General features: G+C 38.9%; 1 protein-coding gene across 18 annotated transcripts in view; it reads right to left on the minus strand.

Moving 5' to 3' along the window:
• Positions 1-1,440: 1,440 nt before the first annotated feature.
• Positions 1,441-26,856, minus strand: part of BCLAF3 (BCLAF1 and THRAP3 family member 3) — a 74,703-nt gene continuing 49,287 nt past the window's right edge. For 6 of the 18 annotated variants that reach the window (XM_002831444.5, XM_063721275.1, XM_063721277.1 and 3 more), the window contains exons 9-12: positions 26,494-26,521; positions 24,802-24,891; positions 18,785-18,940; positions 1,441-5,916 (exon numbers count right to left, since the gene is read on the minus strand). In XM_002831444.5, coding sequence (XP_002831490.1) covers positions 5,887-5,916; positions 18,785-18,940; positions 24,802-24,891; positions 26,494-26,521 — 304 coding nt within the window. In that variant the 3' untranslated portion in view covers positions 1,441-5,886. Of the gene's footprint in view, positions 5,917-6,651; positions 6,680-18,784; positions 18,941-24,350; positions 24,588-24,801; positions 24,892-26,406; positions 26,522-26,856 lie in introns of those variants that run through there. The other 12 variants (XM_024241122.2, XM_063721270.1, XM_063721271.1 and 9 more) reach the window with 7 other exon arrangements.

Consider the following 26,856-nt stretch of genomic DNA (forward strand, 5'->3'; position numbering starts at 1 on the left):
TATTTATTTGAGACAGAGTCTCACTCTGTCATCTAGGCTGGAGTGCAGTGGTGCGATCTGGGCTCACTGCAACCTCCACCTCCCTGGTTGAAGCAATTCTCCTGCCTCAGCCTCCTGAGTGGCTGCGATTACAGGCACGCACCACCACACCCAGCTAATTTTTCTATTTTTAGTAGAGACGGGGTTTCACCATGTTGGCCAGCCTGGTCTCAAACTCCTGACCTCAGGTGATCTGCCCACCTCTGCCTCCCAAAGTGCTGGGATTATAGGCATGAGCCACTGTGCCCAGCCAAAACCCCTAAATTTTAATATAATTCAGGATTTCATAAAACATTTTTAAGGCCGGACAAGGTGGCCTTAAAAATGTAATAAAGTATAATCTCAACTACCAAAACAATAAAGCCCAGAAAAAAGACTAATGAGAAAATACCAAAATGTTAGTCTGCACTAAATATTTATGAGCAGTAGGATTATAGACAAATTTTTCTCCCTTTTACATACTATTCTATCTACTTTGTCAAGGACAAAAATTCAACAAACTGAGTTTCAAAGATCTGATTGGCTTTTATTAGTGATTCATGAACCAGGCAGCATCCAATCTACAAATTAGAAAGGAGCTCCAATGAGCTAAACAAAGTGGGTGAGTTTTACAGGCAGAAAAAAGTGGAGGAAAGCAGGAACAAGGAACAAATAGAGAACTGGCCATTTCAAGGTTACTTTTCTTACAGGGATATAAGTGAAATCTTGCTGGCTTAATGCAATTTGGCTACTGTCTCTTCTGATTTGTTGGAAGGTCACATCTTCCAAGTAAACAACTTAGGTTTCTGTTTGGTGATATGGAACCTTAGCATGAGTGACATCATTTTGGGCCTGTTGTCTTTTAACAACTTTTGATCAGGAAAAAGAAGTTGTTTTTCTTTTTAAAAAGAAAAGCAGTAAGATGAATTTTTTTTTTTTGAGATAGGGTCTCACTCTGTCACCCAGGCTGTCACAGCTAACTGCAGCCTCGATCTCCCAGGCTCAATGATCCTCCCACCTCAGCCTCCCAAATAGGTGGGACTACAGGTGCACGCCCCTACACCCAGCTAATATTTGTATTTTTTGTAGAGATGGAGTTTTACCATGTTGCCCAGGCTGGTCTCAAACTCCTGAGCTCAATCTACCCACCTCAGCCTCCTTAAGTGTTGGCATTACACCGTGCCTGGCCAAATTTAATTTTTTATATATTATTGTTAAATATTATAAATCAATAATTTGTACTTAAAACTCAACACAATACATACTTAAAATAAGCCTACATACTTTTTATGATGTGGGAGGAATGGCCGGGAGTAAAACCCCGATGGACTATAGTGAAGTAGCCAGCCTATAACATAAAAGCTTGTTTACTTGGATTTTGGTAGCAGATATATAATGGATAGGATGAAATGTTCTTACCACTGTTTTAAAAAAGAAAGACTTTATTTTATAAAAATGGTACAACATTCATTATATTTGATAGATACAGAAGAGTACAGTCACTCATAATCCCACCATTTAAAAAAATCAACAGTGTTAACAGTGGGTGGGTATGTTTCCAGACCTCTCAATTCACTCATGTGTACAGATAGGATTGACGGTGGGAATCCCTAAACTTTTTATTCTAACAAGTTTTATTTATTTTCTTTTTTGAGATGGAGTCTCGCTCTGTCGCCCAGGCTGGAGTGCAATGGCGTGGCCTCGGCTCACTGCAACCTTCGCCTCCCGGGTTTAAGCGATTCTCCTGCCTCAGCCTCCCAAGTAGCTGGGATTACAGGTGCATGCTACTGTGCCCGGCTAATTTTTGTATTTTTAGTAGAGATGGGGTTTCACCATATTGGCCAGGCTGGTCTCAAACTACTGACCTCAAGTGATCCACTCGCCTCGGCCTCCCAAAGTGCTGGGATTACAGGCGTGAGCCACCGTGCCCGGACAGCAAACAAGTTTTAGATTTAACTTTATTTGAATGCAATAGAAAAAAAAAATTAGGAATTAAATTGAAGGGGCTGCTGAACTTCAGATAAATGTTTCTTCATTGGTTCCTAAAAGGGATAAGTAAGCCAGTTATTCTCAAACTCAAGTATGTGCCAGAATCCCCTGGAGGACTTGTTAAATCACAGATTGCTTGGCCCCACCCCCAGGGTTTCTGATTCAGGAGGTCTGGGGTGGGGCCAAGAATCTGCATTTTTAACAAGTTCTCAGGTGATGCTGATGTTGCTGGTCTGGGACCACACTTTGAGAACCACTGTATTAAGGTCAAGAAAAAAAAAAGATTGTGGAAAAACTTAAGGTTGGTCACTAGAGTTTTTCCCCATATTATAATTTTAAGACATGATGTGACATGACACCTGGCCATGAATGATGAGATGGTTAGTTCTTAGTCTTTATCCCAATTAACCTCCTCCATGTCTGAATTTGTCAATGTACATTAATTTTTCTTTGTCAAGATTTATAACATTTACATACTATTCTACATCTATGATTCCTCAGTTCTTAAATGTTCATTCTGTATTTTAATGGACTCAGAGCTCATAATCATCCTATTTGACGGAACTTTGTTGGGGAACCTGGCATCCCCTCTCTTCTAGGTTCCCATTAAATGTCCAGAACCAGAACTCACTAGACACAGTCAAAGGTGTCTCTGACTTCTGCAGGATTTGGCTTTCCCAGGCTGCTCTGAGACCTGGGAAATGCCTAGTCCTGGTGAATCTTACCCCTTCTGCTGAGGTCCTGAGATGGTGGCAAAGACTTCGTTGTCCCAAGAGTTTTTCCTTGACTCTCCTCCACGTGGCCTGGTCACCTCGTCAGTGCCTTTGTCCATACTGGGGCCCACTGTTACCAATATTTTTGTCATCTCCATTGTTTTACTCAGTGCTACTTATGGGGATGGGCGAGGGATGAAGTCATACCACATCTTGTTGCATCAGCTTCTTCTCCTTCCTTCCTTGCTTGGTTGTTCCTGGTGAATTTATGCCTGGTGGTTACTGAATTTGCTGGGTAATAAAGACGATAAGAGTTTCTCATCCAGCTTTACTTTTCTTGCTTCTGCCTGGGAAGTATCCCCATCTTTTTTTAAAAAAGAAAACTATTCAAAAATGTAGGATTTACTAGGTAAAATGTGGTACATAGTATACATCTACATAAATTGTTACACATAAATGTAGCGAGTTTTTTTCCAATAGAAAAAAATGAAAATGTATCATCCAAAATATTTATAATAGTGTTCTCTGTGATAAGACTATGGGCAATTCTTCAAATTGAAATTTATGTTGAAGTAACTCTAGATTCACATGCAGCTATAAAAGAAATAATACAGAGAGATCCCGCGTACAATTTACCCAGTTTCCCCCAATGCATCAATTTTTAAAACCAGTAAAACCATCAACAGAATAGTGCCTTCTGAGGTTGGTGAAACCAATAGGAAAGAAACATGACGATGGGATGCTGAATCAGAAATGTCAACTTTCCTCTCAACCTTTTGTATATATGTCTACTAAAGTACTTACTCTACATTGTGATTCTTTGTTTTTGTGAATCTCTTCTTCAGTAGTGCATGAGCTTCCTCACAGCAGGGACTGTGTCTTATTATCTTTGTCTTCCCAGTACCAGCGAAGGGCCTAGCATGTAGTGGAGGAAAGTGAGGAGGCAATGGTAGGGGACTTATCAAAAAAAAGAAAAAAAAAAACTTCTCTTCTCAAGTCTTATGCATTCAAGAATTCAAACTCTTTCCAGTCAATAAAAAATGCTATGGATAACCTTTTGTTCAACCTCCATATGAAAATTACACATGTAGTTTCTAATAAACATATTCTATTATTCCCTATTTATTCATTCATTATTCAACTAATATTTAATGAACTCTTACCACATGTCAAATAGGAAGCTGGGTGCTGGGGATACTATGGTGGACAAGACAGACATGGTCCCTGTCCTTATTTTATACTCTAAATTATCAAGTTGGTTTTTCCTTTTAGGCTTTAGATCTTATACACACAATGTTTTCTGCATAGGTATTTTGCAGATAACACGCTTTGCATTTTGAGACAGTGCCAAAAGAATATCCAAATAGGGAATCAGTTGTGGAATGAATAATAGTAAATCAGCCATCTTACCTTTATGTGTTACAATAAATAAAAATCGAGCTATAAAGGCCATTTACCAAGTTACATTTCTGTTTAATGTCCATTTTTCCTATTAGACTCTTCGTACCATAAAGGCAGGGTCCATGTGTCTTGTCTTCTTGTTCATTGCTGTAATTTTAGTACAGTATCTGTGCAATACATAGTTGTCAATCAAATGATTAAATATTCAAAGCTCATTACTGTCCCCTAGAATATGGGAGTAAATGAAATCAATTATTTTAAAATTTAAGACAGATTTTATAAGTACCTAACACAATATAAAGTTGCCATACTACCTGTGTGCATGCATTTCTTTCTTACCATAAGTGGAATGCTAAGTATGTTTGGAAAACCTGACCTATAGAGATTGTACACAGTACAAGACAGGCCATCTACCCAAATTTATTACCTGCTTAGCAATGAATCAAGCGCACTTACCCCCCTTATCATGAACTCACTTAAGGAAAAGGCTGCCCTATCTTTTAAAGATATGGAAAAGAAAACTGAATGTACTAAGATTTTTCACATCCAGTCATGAAAAACCAAGTTCTTATCAACCTTCACATTTTAATTTTGAAAGCTCTGTCCTTGTAAGCACAGAACAGTGCTTTAAACACTGTTTAAACAGAGGTGCTATCCAAGGCTATAAGTCTCAAACAAAATTAAAATAATGCTCTCACAAACTGGCAAGTAACTTACTTAAGCAGAAAGAGCAACAACATTTTATTTCATTACAAATAAACATTTCACAAAAATGTAGTTGGGAATGTATATGTACTGTTAAGCAGAACACAGAAAACATAAAGAAATAAGGTATTGGGGCCTAAAAATTTCATTTAAAATCCCATCCATTTGCTCTTACACATAGTAGGTATGCAATACATAATCAACTGAACTAAAAGTAAACACTCTATAAGATGTGCTTGCAAAATGTGTAATGCTGTAGTAGTAAAGTACGATTTTCAAATATGAGATTTTGTCTGTCAGATTTTTAAAAAGCCTTTAAAAATATGATATGCACAAGCTTGCCCTGAGGGAAAAATAAGATGGACTATAGATTACAAAATCTTTACATATTTTCCACAATAGCATTTTGAAATTGGAAAAGAGCAAATAGTTGTGGAAAAAAACTGAATGAACATATTACTAAAAATTCAGTGCACTCACAACTACCTGATGGAATATTTGAAGCACCTTGTCTCTTGCCTTCTTATAATATGAAATGTATGAATTATATAGGCCTTGATCTTCAGAAACTTAAGAAAACTTCGAGTTATAAGCCAAAATGTCATCAGAAAAAGAAAAATCCGGTATAAAATTTTCTACCATAAGGCCACTGTTTAAAGTTCTTTCATGTACAGACACTTTACAATTCAGATACTTGTTTTTGTTTTTATTACGTAAGCAAAACTTTCAACATATAAACGTCTGAATATTACTTGGTGAAGTTCTCTCTATGAAACCATGCTCAGAGAAAAATGCATCAACAAATAATGCCCTTCAAGTGATTCTTTTGAGACTTTTTGCAAAGGAAACTGTAGTTAATACAACTTTTAAATTGAATACTGTAATTTAAAAGCAATTGTTAGGTGTAAAAAGTTGCAGCATTCCACTACTAAAAAATAAGGTTATTTTATCAAGAAGTTACAGTATTAGTGCCTTAGTGTCACTTCTAACTCCTGACAAAAAGAGAGAGATGCTCCCAAACATCCTCCTGTAGTGTCATTTCCATTTGTACGATTTCAGATTAGATTCCTGTGGCAACATCTGTATATTCCTATTGAGAGAAAACAAGAGAAATAAAGACTTCAAACAAAGTGTTAAACATCTGAGCTAGTTTTGTTTACACTGCAATTTTCAAAGTATTTTAGTTTATACAGTGTTACTTGCACCCCGAGATTCCCACGAAGGCATGTGGAACCCCAAAGGCGCAAAGTAACAACAGAATACATCAAAGCAGTATCGCATGATAAATCAATAGGACAAAGGAAACATATGGCGCTAGATAACACTGGTATTAGTAAATTGATGAAAACAGTCTTCTGCTATTTGGGTGAGTTTCAGTGAAGGCATCCCTGGCATAAAATCAAGACTCTTAAACCTTTGGCTCTCAAGTATGGAGCCTGACACTACACACGCACACCTCAAATTAGTATTTTATCTTTTCCATCCTATATCTCTAATTCTAAAACTACATGGGCTCTTTTAACTGACTGATAACTGCAGAGAAAGTTATTAGAGGGGGAAATGCCTTCTTACTTTTGGATGGTTAACTACAGTATAAAAAGGTGTAAGGCTTCAATAAATACAGGAAGAAGAATTTACAAGAACAATAAGACTATGATTAGAGAATAATGAACGTGGATTCTATATTGTGATACTATGCACAATATTGTTATTAACCACAAACTGGACATAAGACCATGCAAGTAATAACAGAGCAAACATGGTAGAATGGCACATTTTTTAGGGACATTAAAAAATAAAAATTTATTAATATACATATCCTTACCTTTCACTAGGATCTTACACTATTAAAACTGAAAGAAATGTAAAAGTTGATTTATTTTTTGGCATTTATATTAGTATGGAAATGTTTAATTCCAAACAAAAACACTGCTGATAGAAAGTTCTTATTCTTCTATTTTGGTTAATGAAATCTTCAAAATACATGCACATATATATCTGTCAACATCATTCCTTTAAATAGAGGTAGACTTCATTGTATCCTAGTTCTTTACTCATTATACAATATAAAAATCATATAAATTTATCTTCAAATAAAATATGTTACCTACTTACAACTTTAAAAGGAAATTCTAACTACAATAATTCTAAAATAAGATTCAGTTGAAATATCTTGTTAAATGTGTGATTATTTTGAGTTACATTCACCCTTGACGTAGCTTCTTTCATAACCTATCTCCACTTGATCCCTCCACCCTCCCAATGATTTAAAAGCCCCCCCAACCCGGCCTTTTTTTTTTTTTTTTTTTGAGATGGAGTCTCCATTGCCCAGGGTGGAGTGCAGTGGTGCGATCTCGGCTCACTGCAACCTCCGCCTCCTGGGTTCAAGCAATTCTCCTGCCTCAGCCTTCTGAGTAGCTGGGACTACAGGCACAAGCTACCACACTCAGCTGATTTTTGTATTTTTTGTAGAGACGAGGTTTTACCATGTTGCCCAGGCTGGTCTTGAATCCTGGCCTCAAGTGATCCACCCACCACAGCCTCCCAAAATGCTGGGATTACAGGTGTGAGCCACTGCACCTGGCCATAAAAGCCCATTTTAAGCAGAACGCTGAACTAGATATATGAGCACTTCTTATCTAGGTTTTCATGTCATCTGGGTCACCACACATGTTCCCTTGTTGGTCTTCCTGCACCTCATTTCTTCTCCCCAGAACCTCCCCACCCACTGCTAACTACATAGCCATCCTAAAGTACCACTTTCTCCTCAGTCTAGGAAGATGTTCTAGTGCCACCACATCAAACCCTAAATATCCTCCTGCCCAGCTTTTGGGGCCCTCTATAATTTGCACACCTCCATTTCTCCCCACACATCCACCTGCCAAACATGGGTCTTTGGCTTTAGCCCTTTCTATGTCTTGCTCTTCTCCAGGCCTCAGCTTATAATCTACCTCCTGTAAGAAGAGTGTATCAACGAAAGTACTTAGCACATATCTCCTGACCATTCCTACCATATTGATTTTCTCTTCCCTTTAGGCATGAACCATCTGTGAAGTTAAGCTCTTAAAAAATATGATTGTTTGCAACCAGCCTGGCCAACATGGTGAAACCCCGCCTCTACTAAAAATACAAAAAAATTAGCTGAGCATCGTAGTGGGTGTCTGTAATCCCAGCTACTTGGGAGGCTGAGGCAGGAGAATCACTTGAACCTGGGAGACGGAGGTTGCAGTGAGCTGAGATCGTGCCATTGCACTCCAGCCTGGGCAATAACAGTGAAACTCCATCTCAAAAACAAAACAAAAATATGGTTGCGTTGGCCAGGCGTGGTGGCTCACACCTGTAATCCCAGCACTTTGGGAGGCTGAGGTGGGCGGATCACTTGAGGCCAGGAGTTTGAGACCAGCCTGGACAACATGGTGAAACCGTATTTCTACTAAAAATACAAAAATTAGCTGGGTATAGTGGTGCATACCTGTAATCCCAGCTACTCAGGAGGCTGAGACAGGAGAATCGCTTGAGCCTGGGAGGCGGAGGTTGCAGTGAGCTGAGATGGCGCCACTGCACTCCAGCCTGGATGACAGAGTGAGATTTCATCTCAAAAAAAAAAAAAAAAAGTTGTACAGAAAAGGGTTAACATAGCAGATCTGACTGCTATCCTTGGAAAGGCCTGCTTACAAAATGGCCCTTGGCCAGCATCTGGGAACTTAGATTTCAAGAGGGTCCCCACCATTAACTGATGGGTGCTGAAACTGTTTGTGTAAATAATATGGTTTATGCTGAGCACTCCCTTTCCTCCTGGCAGTCTGGAATTTGGGTATGTGCTTGGCAGGGGACGCCTACATGATCAGCCCCCAGTAGAAACTCTCGGTACTGAGACTCTAGCAAACTTCCCAGGGTGGTAATGTATCGCATGTGTTGTCACAACTCATTGATGAGGAAATTAAGTATGTTCTGTGAGACTCCACTGGGAGAGAACCCTTGGAAACTTGCACCTGGTTTCCTCTGGACTTCGCCCTATATGCCTTTTCCTCTTGCTGATTTTGCTCTCTATTCTTTCATGAGAACGACTATATGCTAAGTTGTCTGAGTCCCAGCAAAACCTGGGGGTGGTCTTAGGGACCCCTGACACAATGGCTTTTGTTCACTAACATTTTAGAGCATATGGATGGATGTGTGTGTGTGTGTGTGTGTGTGTGTGTGTGTGTGTGTGTGTGTGTATGAATAAATTCAACTCCATTCAATAAGCATTTTCTGAAGACTGACTATATGAAAGGTAATAAGGTAAGATAAAAGACTAACGAGGCCAGGTACAGTGGCTCACACCTGTAGTCCCAGCACTTTGGGAGGCTGAGGCGGGTGGATCGCTTGAGCCCAGGAGTTTGAGACCAGCCTGGCCAACATGGCGAGACCCCGTATCTACAAGAATATACAAAAATTAGCAGGGTGTGGTGGCACACATCTCTAGTCCCAGCTACTTGGGAGGCTGAGGTGGGAGGATCACTTAAGCCCGGGAGGTGGAGGCTGCAGTGAGCTGTGATCACACCATTGCACTCCAGCCTGGGCGACAGAGTGAGACCCTGTCTAAAAAAAAAAAAAAAAATGCTTAACGAGGCACCCTCAAGAATTTGATAATCTATTTGGGGAAATAAAAAGGCAAATGACAATAATTAGAGACTAAATGAAACACAAGTTAAAGTGGGGGCTTTGATATGCTTTACAGTGGGTCTTAAAAGGAAAGCAGGGTTTAATAAGAAAAGAATGGGGCTCAGGAGGCTATTTCTAGCTAAGAGAACAGTAGGAACAAAGGTACAAATAAATGAAAATACAGTATGCTCCAAAAAGCAGAGAGTCCATGGGGAAATGCAGCTAGTAAGATAGCTTAGGGTTAGACCTGGCTAACAAGTTTGGTCTCTTTTCTTGTAGGCAATAAAATACTTGGAAGGTGTTTGTGCAAGAGGGGTATGATATGATCTGTGTTTCAGGACAATGACTGTGATCAAAGAGACTAAATTAGAATATTATTAGCTCATGCCTAATAAATCCCAGAACTTTGGGAGGTCAAGACAGGCAGATCACCTGAGGTCAGGAGTTCGAGACCAGCCTGGCCAACATGGTGAAACCCTGTCTCTACTAAAAATACAAAAATTAGCCCGGCGTGGTGACGTGTGCCTGTAATCCCAGCTACTCTGGAGGCTGAGGCAGGAGAATCGCTTGAATCTGGGAGGCGGAGGTTGCAGTGAGCCGAGATCGCACCACTGCACTCCAGCCTGGGGACAAGAGCAAGACTTAGTCTCAAAAAAAAAAAAAAATAGTTAACCATAAAACCACTTAAAAGAAACACAGTAAAGAATTTTTATAAGCATAAGCATGAGATGAAATCTAGAAGTCATATGGGACAAACTGGACAGATTCATGAACATCTAAAAGTTCTGTAATGTAAAATCCAGTATAAACAGCTGACAAACACCAGCAAAATGTACGACAGGTTAATCCCCTCAGTAAATCAAGAGCTCTTACAAATCAGTAAGAAAAAGTACCACCCCCAAAGTACTGGCAAAGTACAGAAATCAGGAAACTGAGGAAAGAAATACAAGTGGTCAATGAACACATAAAAATGATGCTTGCGCCAGTAATAATCAAAGAAAGGCAAATGAGAACTACTTTCTGTTATTAGGCTGACAACTGAAAACAAAGACTGATCATGTATAGTGCCAACTAGGGTGTAGGTAAACAGGCCTTTCATGTACTGCTGGTGAAACTATAAATCAGTAAAATGGGCGATATGGAAAGGTACCAAAATGTCCATGTGGCCAGGTGGTATTACTGAAAATAACAGAAACCTGGAAGCTATCCCAAAGTCATCACCAGAGGCCTGGTTAAGTAAGTCAGCAAAGGTTGAACAGGGGTATGTGTACCCTTAGGAGTATATGAAGACTTTTCAAGGAATATGTGAGTACAGATAGTTTTAGGGAATTAATTTCTAGATCATTAAATTCCCAATGTTCACATTCTAAAAATATCCTGCCTGCACAATTGGTTGAGGTTGGTTCCCCACCTCCCACCTTACATGAGAAAGATACACCTTCTTCTCACTTTGAATCTTACTATTGTGTATCACCTGCAGACCTCCAGGAAAAGGGTAATTTGAAACATTGGTTTGGTGTCAAGAAAGGGAACCAACTTTAACAACTAGCAATAAAATAGCATACTTCTGCAAGTCAGATGGTTCCCAATTCTTTGCCTTTGTTTAATAAAATTGAAGGAGGACAAAATCAAGCTATCAGTGACAGAACATTCAAAATACTTTTTGATAACAGATTAGTACGTGATTTGTTTGGCCTAAAATTCAGAGTGAGTCCAGAGAACTGAGTGGCATTCCTATAAACAGAAGTCCCTTCATTCCCATCTATATAATCATATAAATAGGGTTTCTCAGCACTTAAATCTATAAAAAGAAAAAATAGAATACTTGAATACTATATTATTCTACTAGCAACAGTATCTATGAATACATAAACCAATTGAAAAAAACGCATTTGCAACACAACTTCTTTTGTTTCATCAATACTTCAACTGTAATATTAACTCAATCCAGAGGAAACATTTAACACTTAATAGTCACAGAAATCTAATAACATTATGCACCAAATAGATTTGGTGATCAACAAAATACTTTTAAAGATAAAATTCTATGGAGGGGCCAGGTGCAGTGGCTCATGCCTGTAATCCCAGCACTTTGGGAGGCTGAGGTGGGCAGATCACTTGAGGTCAGGGGTTCAAGACCAGCCTGGTCAACATGGTGAAACCCCATCTCTACCAAAAAATATAAAAACTTAGCTGGGCATTGTGGCATGCGCCTGTTGTCCCAGCTACTCGGGAGGCTGAAGCAGGAGAATTGCTTGAACCCAGGAGGTGGAGGTTGCAGTAAGCTGAGATCACGCCACTGCACTCCAGCCTGGGTGACAGAGACTCCATCTCAAAAAAAAAAAAAAAAATTATATGGAGAAAGTGGAATGAAGTCCAAATTCAAGGCAAAAAAAGGAACAATGTAAAATTTCTCACTGTTAAAAGAATTTGTGTATTAAAAAAATTGATGGTATTAGTTATTGAATTCCTGTGGTATGTAGGTTCCTCCAAAGAGATTTAAAAATATAATGCAACAGTTTTAAGACTGTCAGTGTTTATAATATGCCAGAAATTGTATCCTATACAATAATTTATGATAAAAATATTAGATAACCTACCAATGTGCAAGAAGGTAGATAACTTTTCAAAACTTTACAGTATGGAGCAAAAAGGTTGAAGAGCACTGAAATAATTAATATATCCATAGAGTGGAATAATATGCAGCCATTAAAATGGATGAATCAAATGTAGTAATGAATGAGTGATGGAAATGACAAGATTTGAAACCATTAAAGTTGGAAAGAGAACTGGGAGAATTAGTAGGACACGTTTCTAGCTTGGCTTGGTCAGCTTCGAGAGCTAGGGGACCTGAGGGAAAATGAGTTGTTGGGGGAGGACAGCAAGTCTGATATAATTTTTAACAGCTTTACTGAGATGTAATTCATAGACTATACAGTTCACCCATTTCAAGTGTATAATTCAGTAGCTTTTTAGTATATTCACAGAGTTGTGCAACCATCAATCACCACAATCAGCTTTAGAATATTTTTCTTCCCCTAAAAAGAAATCCCATACCCATTAGCAATAACCCATACCTGCTCTCAATTTTCCCCTCACCCCTGAGTCACTGGCAACCACTAATTTACTTTATGTCCCTATAGATTTGCCCATTTTGGACATTTCATATAAACTGAATTATACATTATGTGGTCTTTTGTGTCTGGCTTCTATCACGTAGCATCATGTTTTTAAGGGTCTTTCATGCTGTAGCATGTTTCAACGCAAGTTTGATTTTTTTTTTATTTTTTTTTATTTTTTTTTGAGACGGAATCTCACTCTGTCACCCAGGCTGGAGTCCTGTGATGTGATCTCGTCTCACTGCTACCTCCACCTCCTGGGTTCAAGCAAATCTCATGCCTCAGCCTCCTGAGAAGCTGGGATTGTAGAGATGGGGTTTCACCATGTTGGCCAGGCTGGTCTTGAACTCCTGAGCTCAGGTGATCCGCCTGCTTCGGCCTCCCAAAGTGCTGGGATTACAGGCGTGAGCCACCGCGCCCAGCTGCAAGTTTGATTTTAAACATGCTAAATTTGAGGTGCTTTTAGGACATCCATGTGAGGGTATCTGGGAGGCAGGTGACAATCTGGAGGTCTGGAGAGTAGTCAGGGTTGAAGACATCAACAGAGGTGATGGCTGAAATCTTGGGAGGAGGTAAGGTCAATCAAGACAAGAAGGAGGATTAAGAAAAAAGAATAATATCACATCACACTAGGAAATGCTTACATTTTAAAAGAATGCACGGAGGAAGAGAAAACCAAATAAGACAGAGAAGGCAGAGAGGTAGGTAGTGAAACTGGAGCCTCCAGATCCTAAGTGCTTGAAAGTGATGATGCCCTTATGCAACACTTCCTTTGCACCCTGGCACACTTCAGCTCAAGGGACCTGGCAAGTGTATACTAGATTTCTGTTGATTCAGCTAATCTTGGTTCCTGTTCTATTTTCGTACTCCATGACTTTCAAGGTTTCTTTCAACCCTCAAAACCACGAATCCCAGTCTCTAACTTCCTTCCTTCACTGTCATTATGCCCTCTTCTCTCTTCCCTTCCTATCCCTGGACAGAGGATAAGCACCATAGCACCTGAGGACTGCTGGAGAATGCTCCTTGGATCTCCACTGCCTTGGAATTCCTTGCCTTCCTAACCAAATGCGCAATTACTTACAGTTTTTCAGAGGCAATGTTCTCAGAGGTGACTTCATTAATTCTTACTAACTTCTTTGTTCCAATCTAGTATATAATCAGACTCTCAAGAGTTTCTGAAAACTTTCTATGATGAGCAGAGGATGCTTCCTGGGGGTACTTCTGAATGCTAGTGGATTAAAGACAAGCCTTATTCCAGGTAGCAACAGACATTCCTCCCACCCCTTTATCTTCCAGCCCAAGCACAGAATCCAAGAGAAAATAAACACAGTAAAAGGGACTTAGGGTGCCACAATGGAATATGACAAGTACATGATGAATGAGGAAGAATTTCCGTTCTGTACTTTTCTACTACTGCTTGGGAATCTGACTACTTTGTAGGCAGCTGGAGAGCCAATGCAGTTTTAGGGAAGCCACTACCATTCTGGTAAGTGGAAGCAGAGGATGTATTAGGAGTACATCTAGGATCCCCACCACCGCCACCACTCCCCAAAGCTGTTTTTTGTTGGAGACAGGAAGTGCATGGCATAGGATAGCACAATCACCAAACTGTACTACAGATGAGGAAATGCAAGACCTCCCAGCCATGAGTGATCACTCCAGCATTTCAATATGGCAGGGGAGTGAGGAGTCCAGACAAGATCTGTCTAAATATTCTTGGTGGGCTTTAAAGCATATGGGAATAAGTAGGTTCATATCCAATTTCAGGCTCAAGAAGGTTCCAGGGCATTTAGATTAATTAATGATGCATCCTTAATGAGTCTAGGTGGTGGTCTAATAACTGCCAAAAGAATGAACTCTCCAGTAGGACAAAAAGCCAAAGCAGTGCAGGGATGCTGTTCAGACTAAGATTTCTCTCTAAGGAAGAACCTTCAAAGTTCCCTCTGATGCTAAAGCTTGGGATGAAGAGTCATATAAATGGTACCTCACCCAGGAACCCTACTTGAGCAAAAATGTCCCTCATTTAAGGGAAAGGGAAAGCAACACTGGAAGAAACCAGAGTCTCCAGGCCTTCACTCTTTTTCTGAGGGCACAAAGGCCTGAGATAAAATGGACTAATAGGTCTAAGCCATCAGTTTATACACATGGAATGGGATTTGTTACTACTGGGACAGCTGAAAGGCCAAGTTAGTCTCAGGTATCTTACTTTAGACCCTGGCACAAACAGAACAGCTTCAATGCCTCATTCCTTTCTCTAAAGGTTAGTAGAGTGGAGCCCAGCTGTTCAGTTGGGTGCTAGTAGTAAGGTACCTGAGTTGATGCTGTACTTGTAGAGCTGGACTTTGTTCAAACACAAATCTATAAAAATTCTGGCTCTGGCTTGCTTGCAGGCACTGACAGTAGCCAGATTGGAAAACTCCATGTCAAAGTGGCTGCAATAGAAAGATATATGAAGCAGCATCCAGAAGGGTGGGCCTAAGAAAAACAGGTAGTAGACACTAAAAGAATAGTAGACAGTAATTAAAAAAAAATCCAGTGTGTTGAGACACTGCTAATGCAGCCAGATGGCAGTGAAGGGCAACAGGAAGGTGAGGCTGTGACCAGCGCTGAACCCTAACTATATATAACTGCTACACTTTAGATGATACAAAAAGCCTAGGCCTAAAGATTGGAGACCCATAGCAGGCTGTAGCTTCTTCTAGGATATACTTCTTATGTCCTATGATGAAGGCCTGATTTCTGATTTCTATTTGCTGTGAAGCGGGGCTGGTGAGCAATGTAGTCTGGAAGAATAGGGTGGTCAGCAGGAATTGGGCAAACTGAGGCAAACAAAAGAATAAAAAAATGGAGCAAGATTCATGATATATAGAAACTATAAGCTGAAGCAGACAGTCAGGTAAGCACTCAGCAGCCCCAAGTCACTGAAAAAGATGGAGCAAAAATAGAGTTAAGCTAAAACTCCAAGTTTAGCACAGAGCTAACAGAAGACAAAGAGACACCATGTACCAGAAAACCAACCTTGTGAATGAAGAGAAGGCCTGCCTCAGCCATTTCCCTTGAGTGAAAATCAATGACTAGCTTCCCTGAAAACAGTCAGGCTGCCATCTGTGACTGGGAACAAATATCTGAAAGGTCTGCTGCAAAGAAACTTGCCACACAAGGCAGGAAGAGAAGCAGCATCTCTACCTAAGCCCTAGTACAGCCTGACGGTGGGGAGATATACGAGACGGGAAAATGATTCCACTGACACTTTTCAAAAAAAGAGATGGGGCCGGGTGCGGTGGCTTACACCTGTAATGCCAGCACTGTGGGAGGCCGAGGCAGGTGGATCACATGAGGTCAGGAGTTCGAGACCAACCTGGCCAACATGGTGAAACCTCACCTCTACTAAAAATACAAAAATTAGCTGGGCGTGGTGGCAGGTGCCTATAATCCCAGCTACTCAGGAGACTGAGGCAGGAGAATCACTGGAACCCGGGAGGCGGAGGTTGCAGTGAGCCGAGATGGTGCCATTGCACTCCAGCCTGGGCAACAAGAGTGAAACTCCATCTCAAAAATAAATAAATAAATAAAGAGATGGTTTTCCTAAAACCATGAGTGACATACATGGTGAAATTAGAAATCTTCTAAGGTACTCAGTTAAAACTGGGGGTGTATGTGTGTGACATAAGATATTCTATTTAACTCTAAAACATAAAAAAATAAGTTGCCAACTTCATTCTACTCATCCATCTTTTGAAAAGTGTTAAGATTTACTAAAATCATTAAGCAAGCTCAGTGTAAAGGCTTCATAAGCGTAAGTATTTAAGAAAACATTTATGATTATAAAAGTTATAAAACCACAGTTGGGCTATTCAATAGCAATACCAGAGATACATACATTTCTCAGAAGAAAATATTAGCCTAAAATCATGAACAAAAATGAGCCTACGAATTGACAAACATGCCTCACTTACTGATATAATGCTACTGTTCTCATTTCATTTTTTTCTCTTCTTGTTCTTTTTTTTTTTTTAATAGTTGGGGGTCTTGCTATGTTGCCCAGGCTGGCATTGAACTCCTGGGCTCAAGCAATCCTCCCATCTCAGCCTCCTAAGTAGTTGGGACTACAGGCATGTACCACTATGCCCAGCAATTCTCATTTAAAATATAACTATTTTGTAGAAGTTAATTTTATGGCATATTTATGCTGCATTTTCTCTTTCTTTCTTTCTTTTTTTTTTAATAGGTCTCACTCTGTCACCCAGGCTGGAGTGCAGTTGCGTGATCATGGCTCACTGCAGCCCTGACCTCCTAGGCTCAAGTGGTCCTTCCACCTCAGCCTTCCAAGTAGCTGGGACTACAGGCACATACCACCATGCCCAGTTTATTATTTTTAAAAAATTTTTTTGTAGAGGTGGGGTCTTGCTATGTTGCCCAGGCTGGTCTCGAACTCCTGGGGTCAAGCGATCCTCTCTCCTCGGCCTCCCAAAGTGCTGGGACTACAGGCATGAGCCACCACTCCTAGACTTACGCTGAATTTTCAAATACTAACATGGTTAATTCAAACAAAATCAATCTACAACTAAAAGAGTATGCAATTCCAATTACCAAGTAAAGAAACTTTTTATTAACATTAAGAGTTATCGGCCAGGCGTGGTAGCTCACGCCTGTAATCCCAGCACTTTGGGAGGCCGATGAGGGTGGATCATCTGAGGTCAGGAGCTCGAGACCAGCCCGGCCAACATGGACAAACCCCATCTCTACTAAAAATACAAAAATTAGCCAGGCATAGTGGCAGGCGCCTGTAATCCCAGCTACTTGGGAGGCTGAGGCAGGAGAATCACTTGAACCCAGGAGGCAGAGGTTGCACTGAGCTGAGATCGTGCCATTGTACTCCGGCCTGGGGAATAAAAGCAAAACTCTGTCTCAAAAAATTAAAAACTTAAAAAATTTTAAAAAGAGTTATTAACAAGTTTGGGGAGTTAGGAATAAAAACATTAAGCATTAGCATAATGGAATCAACCTCAGCATCTATCAATGGCTGAATGGATAAAGAAAATGTATATATATACAATGGAATACCATTCAGCCTTAAAAAGAAGGAAATCCTGTCATTTATGACAACATGGATTAATCTGAAGGATATTATGTTAAGTGAAATAAGCCAGGTACACAAAGACAAATACCACATAATCTCACCTACACGTGGAATCTAAAAAAAAAGTCAAACTTACAGAAACAGAGTAAAATGGTGGTTACCAGAGGCTGGAGGGATTAAGAAGAAGTTGGTCAAAGCATCAACACAAAATTTCAGTTACACAGGAGGAATACGTTCAAAAGATGTATTATACATCATGGTGACTACAGTTAATTACAATATATTGTACACTTGAAAATTGCTAACAGAGTAGATTTTAAGTGTTCTCAACACAAAAAAATAAGTATGTGAGGTAATGGGTATTTTAAATAGCTTGATTTAGCCATTCCACAATGTATACATATATCAAAACATCATGTTGAACACTATAAATATAATAATTTTTACTTGTCAATTAAAAACATAAATTGCAAAAGAGCATATAATGGTGATGATTGCATAGCACTGTGAATGAAATTAGTGTCGCTGAACTGTATGTACTTAATGCTACTTAAAAATGGTTAAAATGGCAAATTTTATATTATACATATAATATATGAATGGGGAAAAGAGTTAGTGTATTTTGCAATTATGCATCCTTTGTATATATTCAATATATTTTTGGCACTCAGATAATTCACTTTGTATAAGACTAAAATACATCAATAGAGCCTAAAGTATAATAATAATAATAATAATAATAATAATAATAATAAAAAGAAAAAAGAGAAAAAAAATTAAAAGAAAAAAAAAAAAAAAAAAAAAAAAAGCCTTTACCTGAGTTTCCATTTCAAAGATTAACCATACAACAGAAATTCTAAAGTCAAAAGTTCAAACAGCTAACATATGCAAAGTATTCAAGGCATAATGCCTAAAAGCATTTTAAGGTTACACAGTCTCACAACTGTATTACCATTACTCCCTGAAGATCTTATTCAACTATCATGCAACAAGAACATTTAAAAACCCAGGTTGTTTCTTAAAATTAAATGAGAAACCAATTTATCTAATGAACATAGATAATCCAGGAGTTTAAAAGTCACTAAACATTTTTAAATCATTTTAATTCAACTAACCTTCTTTTTTCTCATTAATCTTTCTCTGAACTTATGAGTGATAAATCCCCTTGGGCCAGTGAACCGTAAACGCTGATACTTAGCCTGAATGTACAAGCTCTTCTGTACCAGGCCTGATTTATAATTGGGCTGGCATCTGCCACCTCTAAAGTTGCTCTGTGAAGGAAAAAAAAGGAATTAAATGTTAAAACTACATCTTCCAAGTCTACTTTATTAGTAAACAGATGAGTGGGTGGTTGGGTGCGGTAGCTCACGCCTGTAATTCCAGCACTTTGGGAGACCGAGGCAGAACTCCTCAAGCTGATCGCTTGAGGTCAGGAGTTCGAGACCAGCCTGGCCAACATGGTGAAACCCCGTCTCTACTAAAAATACAAAAATTAGCCAGGCGTGGTGGCAGGCGCCTGTAATCCCAGCTACTCAGGAGGCTAAGGCAGAAGAATTGCTTGAACCTGGGAGGTGGAGGTTGCAGTGAGTCACCGTTCTCTATGCTTGAAAAGCACAAAAGAGTGCCACTGCGCTCCAGCCTGGGTGACAGAGTGAGACCCTGTCTCAAACAAAACAAAACAAAACAAAAGACAGATGAAAAACTGTCTGGTACTTGGAGCTGTCCTGGATTCTAGGCCTTACAAATGTTAAAATAGAAAGAGTTAATGATGGTGAGAAAGTATGTTTCTCTCAAGCTGGCTTCCTAGCTCATTTTATATATCAATATATATATTTTTAATTTTTATTCTTAGCTGGGCATGGTGGCTCATGCCTGTAGTCCTAGCTACTCAGGAGGCTGAGGTGGGAGATAGCTTGAGTCTTGGAGGTAGAGGCTGCAGTAAGCTGTGATTGTGACACCACACTCCAGTCTGGGTGACAGAGCGAGACCCTGTCTCAAAAAAAACAAAACAAAACTACATCAAACCAAATTTTTAAAACTGTTAAGTTAAAAGAATTTGAGGGCGGGCACAGTGGCTCACACCTAAATCCCAGCACTGTGGGAGACTGAGGTGGGAGGACTGCTTGAGGCCAGGAGTTCAAGACCAGCCTGGGCAACAGAGTGAGAGCCTGTCTCTACAAAAAATAAAAAAAGAAAAGAATTTGAAATTAATTCTTGAAATTCATCATGCTAACAAAATAAAATGTTCAGAACCTCTAATGAACTAAAATTATTCTTCTGATTCATAGTGAAATGTATCAAACCCCAATGAGGGAGAAAGATATTAAGTATCAATATCTATTTAAGAATCAAAAACTCTTTTAACTTTATTCTTGTTAATACCTTCAAACAAATCTTTCTTTACCACAAAAGACCCATTACTTAAAAAGAACACTTCCTAGCCTGCACATACTGTCCAACATTACATTAGACATAAGAGGACAATGAATATTTGTGTGTTTCCCATGTGGTTGATAAGAGAAATGGTCCCTTGTTAATTTACTGCTGGGGGTGGAAGAGGAAAACAGTCCTCAGTTTTGTCAGTCATGAACCAATCCTCTCCAAACCTTCCCAAACAATTCTCCAAGTCTCCCTCCCTCACTCCCCCATATCACACACTGCTTGTGTCTGCCTGCATTTCTAAGCATCCTCCTAGAATAATCTAAAACAGACGGGAGCAGTGGCGCAAAGGTTCATAGATGGAGTCTATCTCTGCTCTGCTAAATCTTAAAAACTTAGCTACTTGCCAACTTACTGGAAGAAGCTGCATTAAGCTCTTGACTATGAAAGGGATTTCTCCCCCAAAATCATTCAATTAAATTCTCCTATAGAAAATAAACATGACGCCATATGAAGAAAAACCCTGGGCTGAACGAAACTTTTAACAAGACCAGTTCAGCATAACTTGAATATTGGAAGATTTAGTTCCAAGAAGTAGAGAGAGATATGGTAGAGAAGGAAAGACTTTGGTGACCCAGCGTCCTCTCTCAGGCATAGTAAACTATAAAACTGTCCTGAACTTATTTAACAAAATTCATACCTAATATTATATGCAAGGTACAAAGACTAAACAGATCCACCTCTTTTCCTTTAGGGGCTGACAATTAGTAGAGATGCTGGGTCTGAGCACTGGAGACATAGCTACTCCTTCTGATTTTGCCAATAGGAGTCTACCAAGATCCAGGAAAAAGGCTCTCCATGCTTGAAAAGCACAAAAGAGCATTTAGTTTGAATGGCACAAGCAGGAAATCTTACTCTTCCATTTGCCTTACCACTCAAGAGCTAAGAACTCAACCAGTCTTCATTTATTAGGCAGGTACAAGGGTCAGAATAAAAGCTATAAATTCTATATCTTTAAAATAGCAGCCATTGCATACTAAATTTATTCCCAAATGTGTTTTTTTAATAAAATGAGAATTTTACTCAGAAGATTGATATATAAACTTTATTATCTGCTAATTTGTTCTCATCTTCTCAATTTTCTCAAGTAAAAAGGAAAAGACAACCTAGTTACATGTAAATGTTTCATCACAAAGTTACACGGGAAGAGGTTTGTCTTTAAATCAAATTCTTTGCTTTTCATAAAAAACATCTCTGAGTCACATTCCAACTACTACATGACCAGGGTCCAATCAAATGGGATGAAACTAATAGTGGCCCCTTTTAGAATGTTTCAGGGAAAGAGTTTACTATCTGTAAATGATTAAGGCTGAAAACAGAAGCTAAAATTACAAAAGCAAACAAAAGCGCATTTCGTTTATAGAAAGTTAGGATCTGAATAAATATTTATACATCTTTACAGATATGAGTCAAGATTTTTTTTTTTTTTTTTTTTTTTTGAGATAGAGTTTCACTCTGCCACCCAGGCTGAAGTACAGTAGTGCAATCTGGGCTCACTGCAATCTCCGCCTCCTGAGTTCAAGCAATTCTCCTGCCTCAGCCTCCACAGTAGTTGGGACTACAGGTACATGCCATCACGCCCAGCTAATTTTTATATTTTTAGTAGAGACAGGGTTTCACTATGTTGGCCAGGCTGGTCTCAAACTCCTGACCTCAAGTGATCTGCCCGCCTCAGCCTCCCAAAGTGCTGGGATTACAGGCATGAGCCACCATGCCTGGCCGGATATGAGTCAAGATTTTCTGAACATGAAGAGCTAAACAATAATAACTCCTAAATAAACTATTATAAGGTTGAATACACTATTAACCTCTAAAGAAGTCAATAAAATTGTTTACAAACACTACAATGGCTGCATTAAATAACAACCCTCTTTAAACACTATTTGTTTCCTCTTTGATAATAAAGTTCAGATTAACCAGCAACTAAAGCAATGCCAGGAGGAAAAGAGACTGCGTCTTAGACAGGTGAGTTGTTGCTGGAGCTGCTGTTGCTTTTTAACAAGAAGACAGTTATGAAGTTGTGAAAGGGAAGAACTGGCTGTAGCAAGACCCATAACATCAAAAATATTAAGCTACTAATTTAGTGAAAGCCAAAATGTATGCTAGACAGAACTATGGCTTTAAAATTATGTCCTAATATATAGACATCTAAATAGAACAAGTACAATGTTTAGGTTCTGTAATAATTTTCAAAGACTTGCCCATAGAAATAGATTTTATTCTTTTTGAAATTTAGTGTTTGGTTGATTTAAGTTCCATCCTCAGAGTACTTAATAACAGGAAACAGATCATGAGCCATAATGGGAAAACAAATGCGCAAATGATGTATTTCAACGGAATAGTTAACAAAACTAAGCAGATTCTTCTTTTCACAATTATTTCAGAAATGGGTATGTCAGACATAACGAAGCACATAATTTTACAAAAAAAATTTATGCCAGGCCTATTTTTCAATTATTTTCTTAAGGCTATAGAAAATTTCAGGTAAAACAGAATTATAATGAGACACTAATGTTAAGACTATCTGCACAAACTTGACACATCAGAATTAATCTTGAGACTGATGTGGTCCATTTCTACATGTCCTCTAAGGTTATTAATATGTCGCTTTGAACTAGTCCAATTCATGTAAAAAGTAAATTTTAGCAAAATACTTCCTTTTTTTTTTCTTTTGGGACAGGGTCTCTTCGCTGTGTTGCCCAGGCTTGAGGGCAGTGGCACAATCTTGGCTCACTGCAACCTCTGCCTCCCAGGCTGAAGCAATCTGCTCACCTCAGCCTCCTGAGTAGCTGGGACTACAGTACAGGTGCACGCCACCATGCCCAGCTAATTTTTGTATTTTTTGTAGAGACGGGGTTTTGCCATGTTGCCCAGGCTCTTCTCGAACTCCTGACCTCAAGTGATCCACCCGTCTCAGCAACCCAAAGTGTTAGGATTACAGGTGTGAGCTACAGTACCCAGCCAAAAGATTTCCTTTTCTTAGGAAGGATTATTTCTGCCCACTATTTTACTACAAAGAATTGTACACTTCTAAGCATTCATGTAATATTACATAACTTTAAATGATTGGTCAAGAGGTAAAGTTATTACATATATCTTGAAAACATTTTTCTATGAATTTATGTTAAAGTATCTTCCCTTAAGGAAAAAAGGTAACAGAAAATAAATCTTATGATGCTCTTAGAAAAATACTATAATCAACTATATCTGACCAATGAGAACAACATGTAGGAAGCACTTAGATCTGAAAGCCCATCTATATTGTCTGTAAGTTATGCAGACATCACATTTTCAGTTGATGTGATGCCCCATTACTCAAGAGATCAAAAGATGGTATAAAACATGTATATATTCTACGGCCGTAATTATTTTTAAAAACTTCGTGTCACACATGTAATTTTAGGTACATAAACCATTGGCTAAAAATGTAATCTATTCAATGCCTACAAATTATGTTACTCTCATTGAATAAAATCTTTCAACATCTATAAATTCTGACTCTCAAGAAGCCAATAGTAATAGATCACTCAATTAACCTTCTAGTCCATAATTTTAGATAGTTTCTACTACTTTTCTGTTCATACTAACTTCCTCCTAATGAGCTAACTACTCTAACAAGCCTGCCTGCCACTTTTACACAAAAAGCTCAAATTCTTTCCTTTATTTAGGGGAGGGAGACAATATGAGCGAAAAATATTAATAAAGTACCTATTACAGGCAAGAAACTGTCAAAATTGATTTTAAAAGCACCTCAACTTTTGTGAGCAAGGAGATAGAAATATAATACCTTGGGCCAGGTGCAGTGGCTCAAGCCTGTAATCCCAGCACTTTGGAAGGCCAACGTGGGTGATCCTTGAGGTCAGGCATTCGAGACCAGCCTGGCCAACATGATGAAACCCTGTCTCTACTAAAAATACAAAAATTAGCTGGGCATGGTGGTGCACGCCTGTAATCCCAGCTACTTGGGAGGCTGAGGCAGGAGAATAGCTTGAACCTGGGAGGCGGAGGTTACAGTGAGCCAGGATGGCACCACTGCACTCCAGCCTGGGCGACAGAGGGAGACTACATCTCAAAAAAAAAAAAAGAAATATAATACCTTGTACTATAATTCTTTCTCCATATATTTGGGGGATGAGGTGTTCTGGATAATCAAACATATTGGTTGATTAAAAATTATCATTCATATCAGATATAGATGTACCAATAATTAGAGTGTGATAAAATATGCTTTAACAAAGCTACCTGGACCAGAATCTTCCTGTGATGATCCAGAACGCCTCTAAGGGTTGTGTGTCCATGGCAGGGTTTTTCAATCTGTGACTCTTGGAGAAAGCTCTACAGCTCTGCACGTGTATCTTAGAGGTAAAGGTGCTGGCTTAAAGGGAGGGTCTGCAGCCTTGCCTGTCTCCCCACCTAGAGCCACTCCACCTGCATCTGTTTTATGTATTTGTGTTTCCATGTAATATTTGGAAAAGGATTCTACTGGTAAAAACAAAAAGATTGAAAATCAAGTCTTAAGGAAAGGGGTCATCAATAAATTGATTACAGTTAACTATAAATGTCCAGAAATACTAGTTTATAGCTACCATTTGAAAGCATATTACAAAACAGCTGTTGATTTACTAACACTTAAAACATTATGTCCAAAGCATAAAACCAAAGCTGGAATTAAATGGAAAACAACACTCAATACCTTAAAAGGTCTTACTCTTGTGTTTCGGTGGTTTCCCTCAACCTCAAATGGTTTGTGAGTAATTATGTCTTTTCTCTGCGTCGTATAATTCTGCATGAAAAAAAGTAGTAGTGTGGGTTAACAGACTTTAAAGTTTATTTTAAAAGCTTGTTTTACCATTAGAAAACACATTTTAAATGTACAGGATTAAGAACACAAAGCAGGGAGCAGGGAGCTTAGCTGTAGAGCACATACACATCTCCTTCTTGACCCATGCTAACTTGACCCTCGACTTTGACTAACATGATCCATGCTAAGTTTGTGAGGAGCCAGGATCATTTACGCCTGTAATAAGTATAAAACACACTCGTGTATAACATAATGGGTGAATCTGAGAAAACGGATGATACATCTAGCATTTATTCAGGCACCTAGGAGAGAAATAAACCCATTACTATCAGGAGTTGCTAAACGGTTCCTACTGCCTAAGAAGAATACAAATCCTCAACATTGCAGGAGGCAGGTTTTCCTGACTCAGGGAACTGATCTGAGGTGATGCTCTTGCCATGGCTAGAAAAGTACCAGAAATAAGAGAAAGAACTACATTAGTAAGTCTGTAACTATGAAAAACCTAAATCCTCTGGTGGAGACAGAAAAGATGGGGTCCATTCTCAAGATGGTTTCCTTTTTCTAAAATCAACAGTCTTATCACCTTCTATTATTTCCACTTTCTGTAGAGTCTGGCCGGAGGGAGGACTGTACTAGGCAACTGCTGACATGGCTCCCAGTGATCCAACCAATTATTCCTCCCTTCGAGTGTCGGCAGGGCCTAGGAACTTGCTTCTTGCAAAAAGAATATAGTAAAGGATGAGATTTTACTTGTGAAATTAGGTTACCGACTCTGGCTTCCATCTTTCTCGCCATTACTTGCCTGTTCTTATGGAACTAGCTGCCATTTTGTGAGCTGCCCTATAAAAAGGCAAATCTTTAAGACAGAAAGTAGATTACTGTTGGCTCAGGGTGGCAAAGGGGAGTAACGAAACAGGCATGAGGGCTCATATTGGGTAATGAAAATATTCTAAAACTGGACTATGGTGATGGTTGCACACTTTGGTTAATTTACTAAAAATCATTAAATTGTACACCTAAAATGGGTGAATTTTATGGTATGTGAATTATGCCTTAATAAATATGTTCCAAGAGATCTTAAGAGTTGTTCCCAAAAAATCTTTTTTGAATTTTTTTCTTTTATTATTATTATATTTTTTTGTAGAGATGAGGTCTAGCCACGTTGCCCAGGCAGGTCTTGCACTCCTGGGCTCAAGCAATCCTCCTGCCTTGGCCTCCCAAAGTGCTAGGATTACAAGCATGAGCCACTGCACCTGGCCCCCCAAAAAATCTTAAGAAAGCTAGATTTATTAGCTTTATTTAATGAATCCAATAAAATCCTACTAAATCAAGTAAGAAATGACCATTTCTTCTGTCATAATAACTTTAAGCATCAACAGAATAACATATACTTAATGAACAGTTACAAACGTGAAAAATATTGGTGATCCCTGTACATTTTGATGTATTGGAGAAGAAGAAATTATAAAAATGAAAATTTTGGAACTGTGATCTTACCATGTAAGGTTTTTCAATACATTTTCTAAAATTTGATTTTATAAAATGTGTGGGTTTTTGGAATCCATCAGTATGAATATTCTTTACCTTTGAAAAACTGGAATTCTGATCATCTCTAATAAGGAAAGAGAGAAAATAAGAATATTTTATTAGTATACCTTTTTTTCCAAGAAATAAGAATAATTTTAAAAAGCCCCTTCAGAAACAATTAAAGTAGCACACAAGTGAAATCTCAATGATCTATCACTACTAAAATTACAAATGATAGTCATTAGGGCTAAACTCCTCATTTTCCAACAAATGTTATTTATCTAAGTTGGAGGTTAGCAATGGGGAAAAACACTCCTTGAACCAGGTTCTCAATCTGGGGTCTAAGGACAGGCTTCCTGGGGGCTGTAACCCCCTGAAACCATATACGAAATGTGTGTTTTGAGGAAAGATAATTACTGC

This window comes from Pongo abelii, chromosome X (assembly GCF_028885655.2).
Source record: "Pongo abelii isolate AG06213 chromosome X, NHGRI_mPonAbe1-v2.0_pri, whole genome shotgun sequence".
Taxonomy (NCBI): Eukaryota; Metazoa; Chordata; class Mammalia; order Primates; family Hominidae; genus Pongo; species Pongo abelii.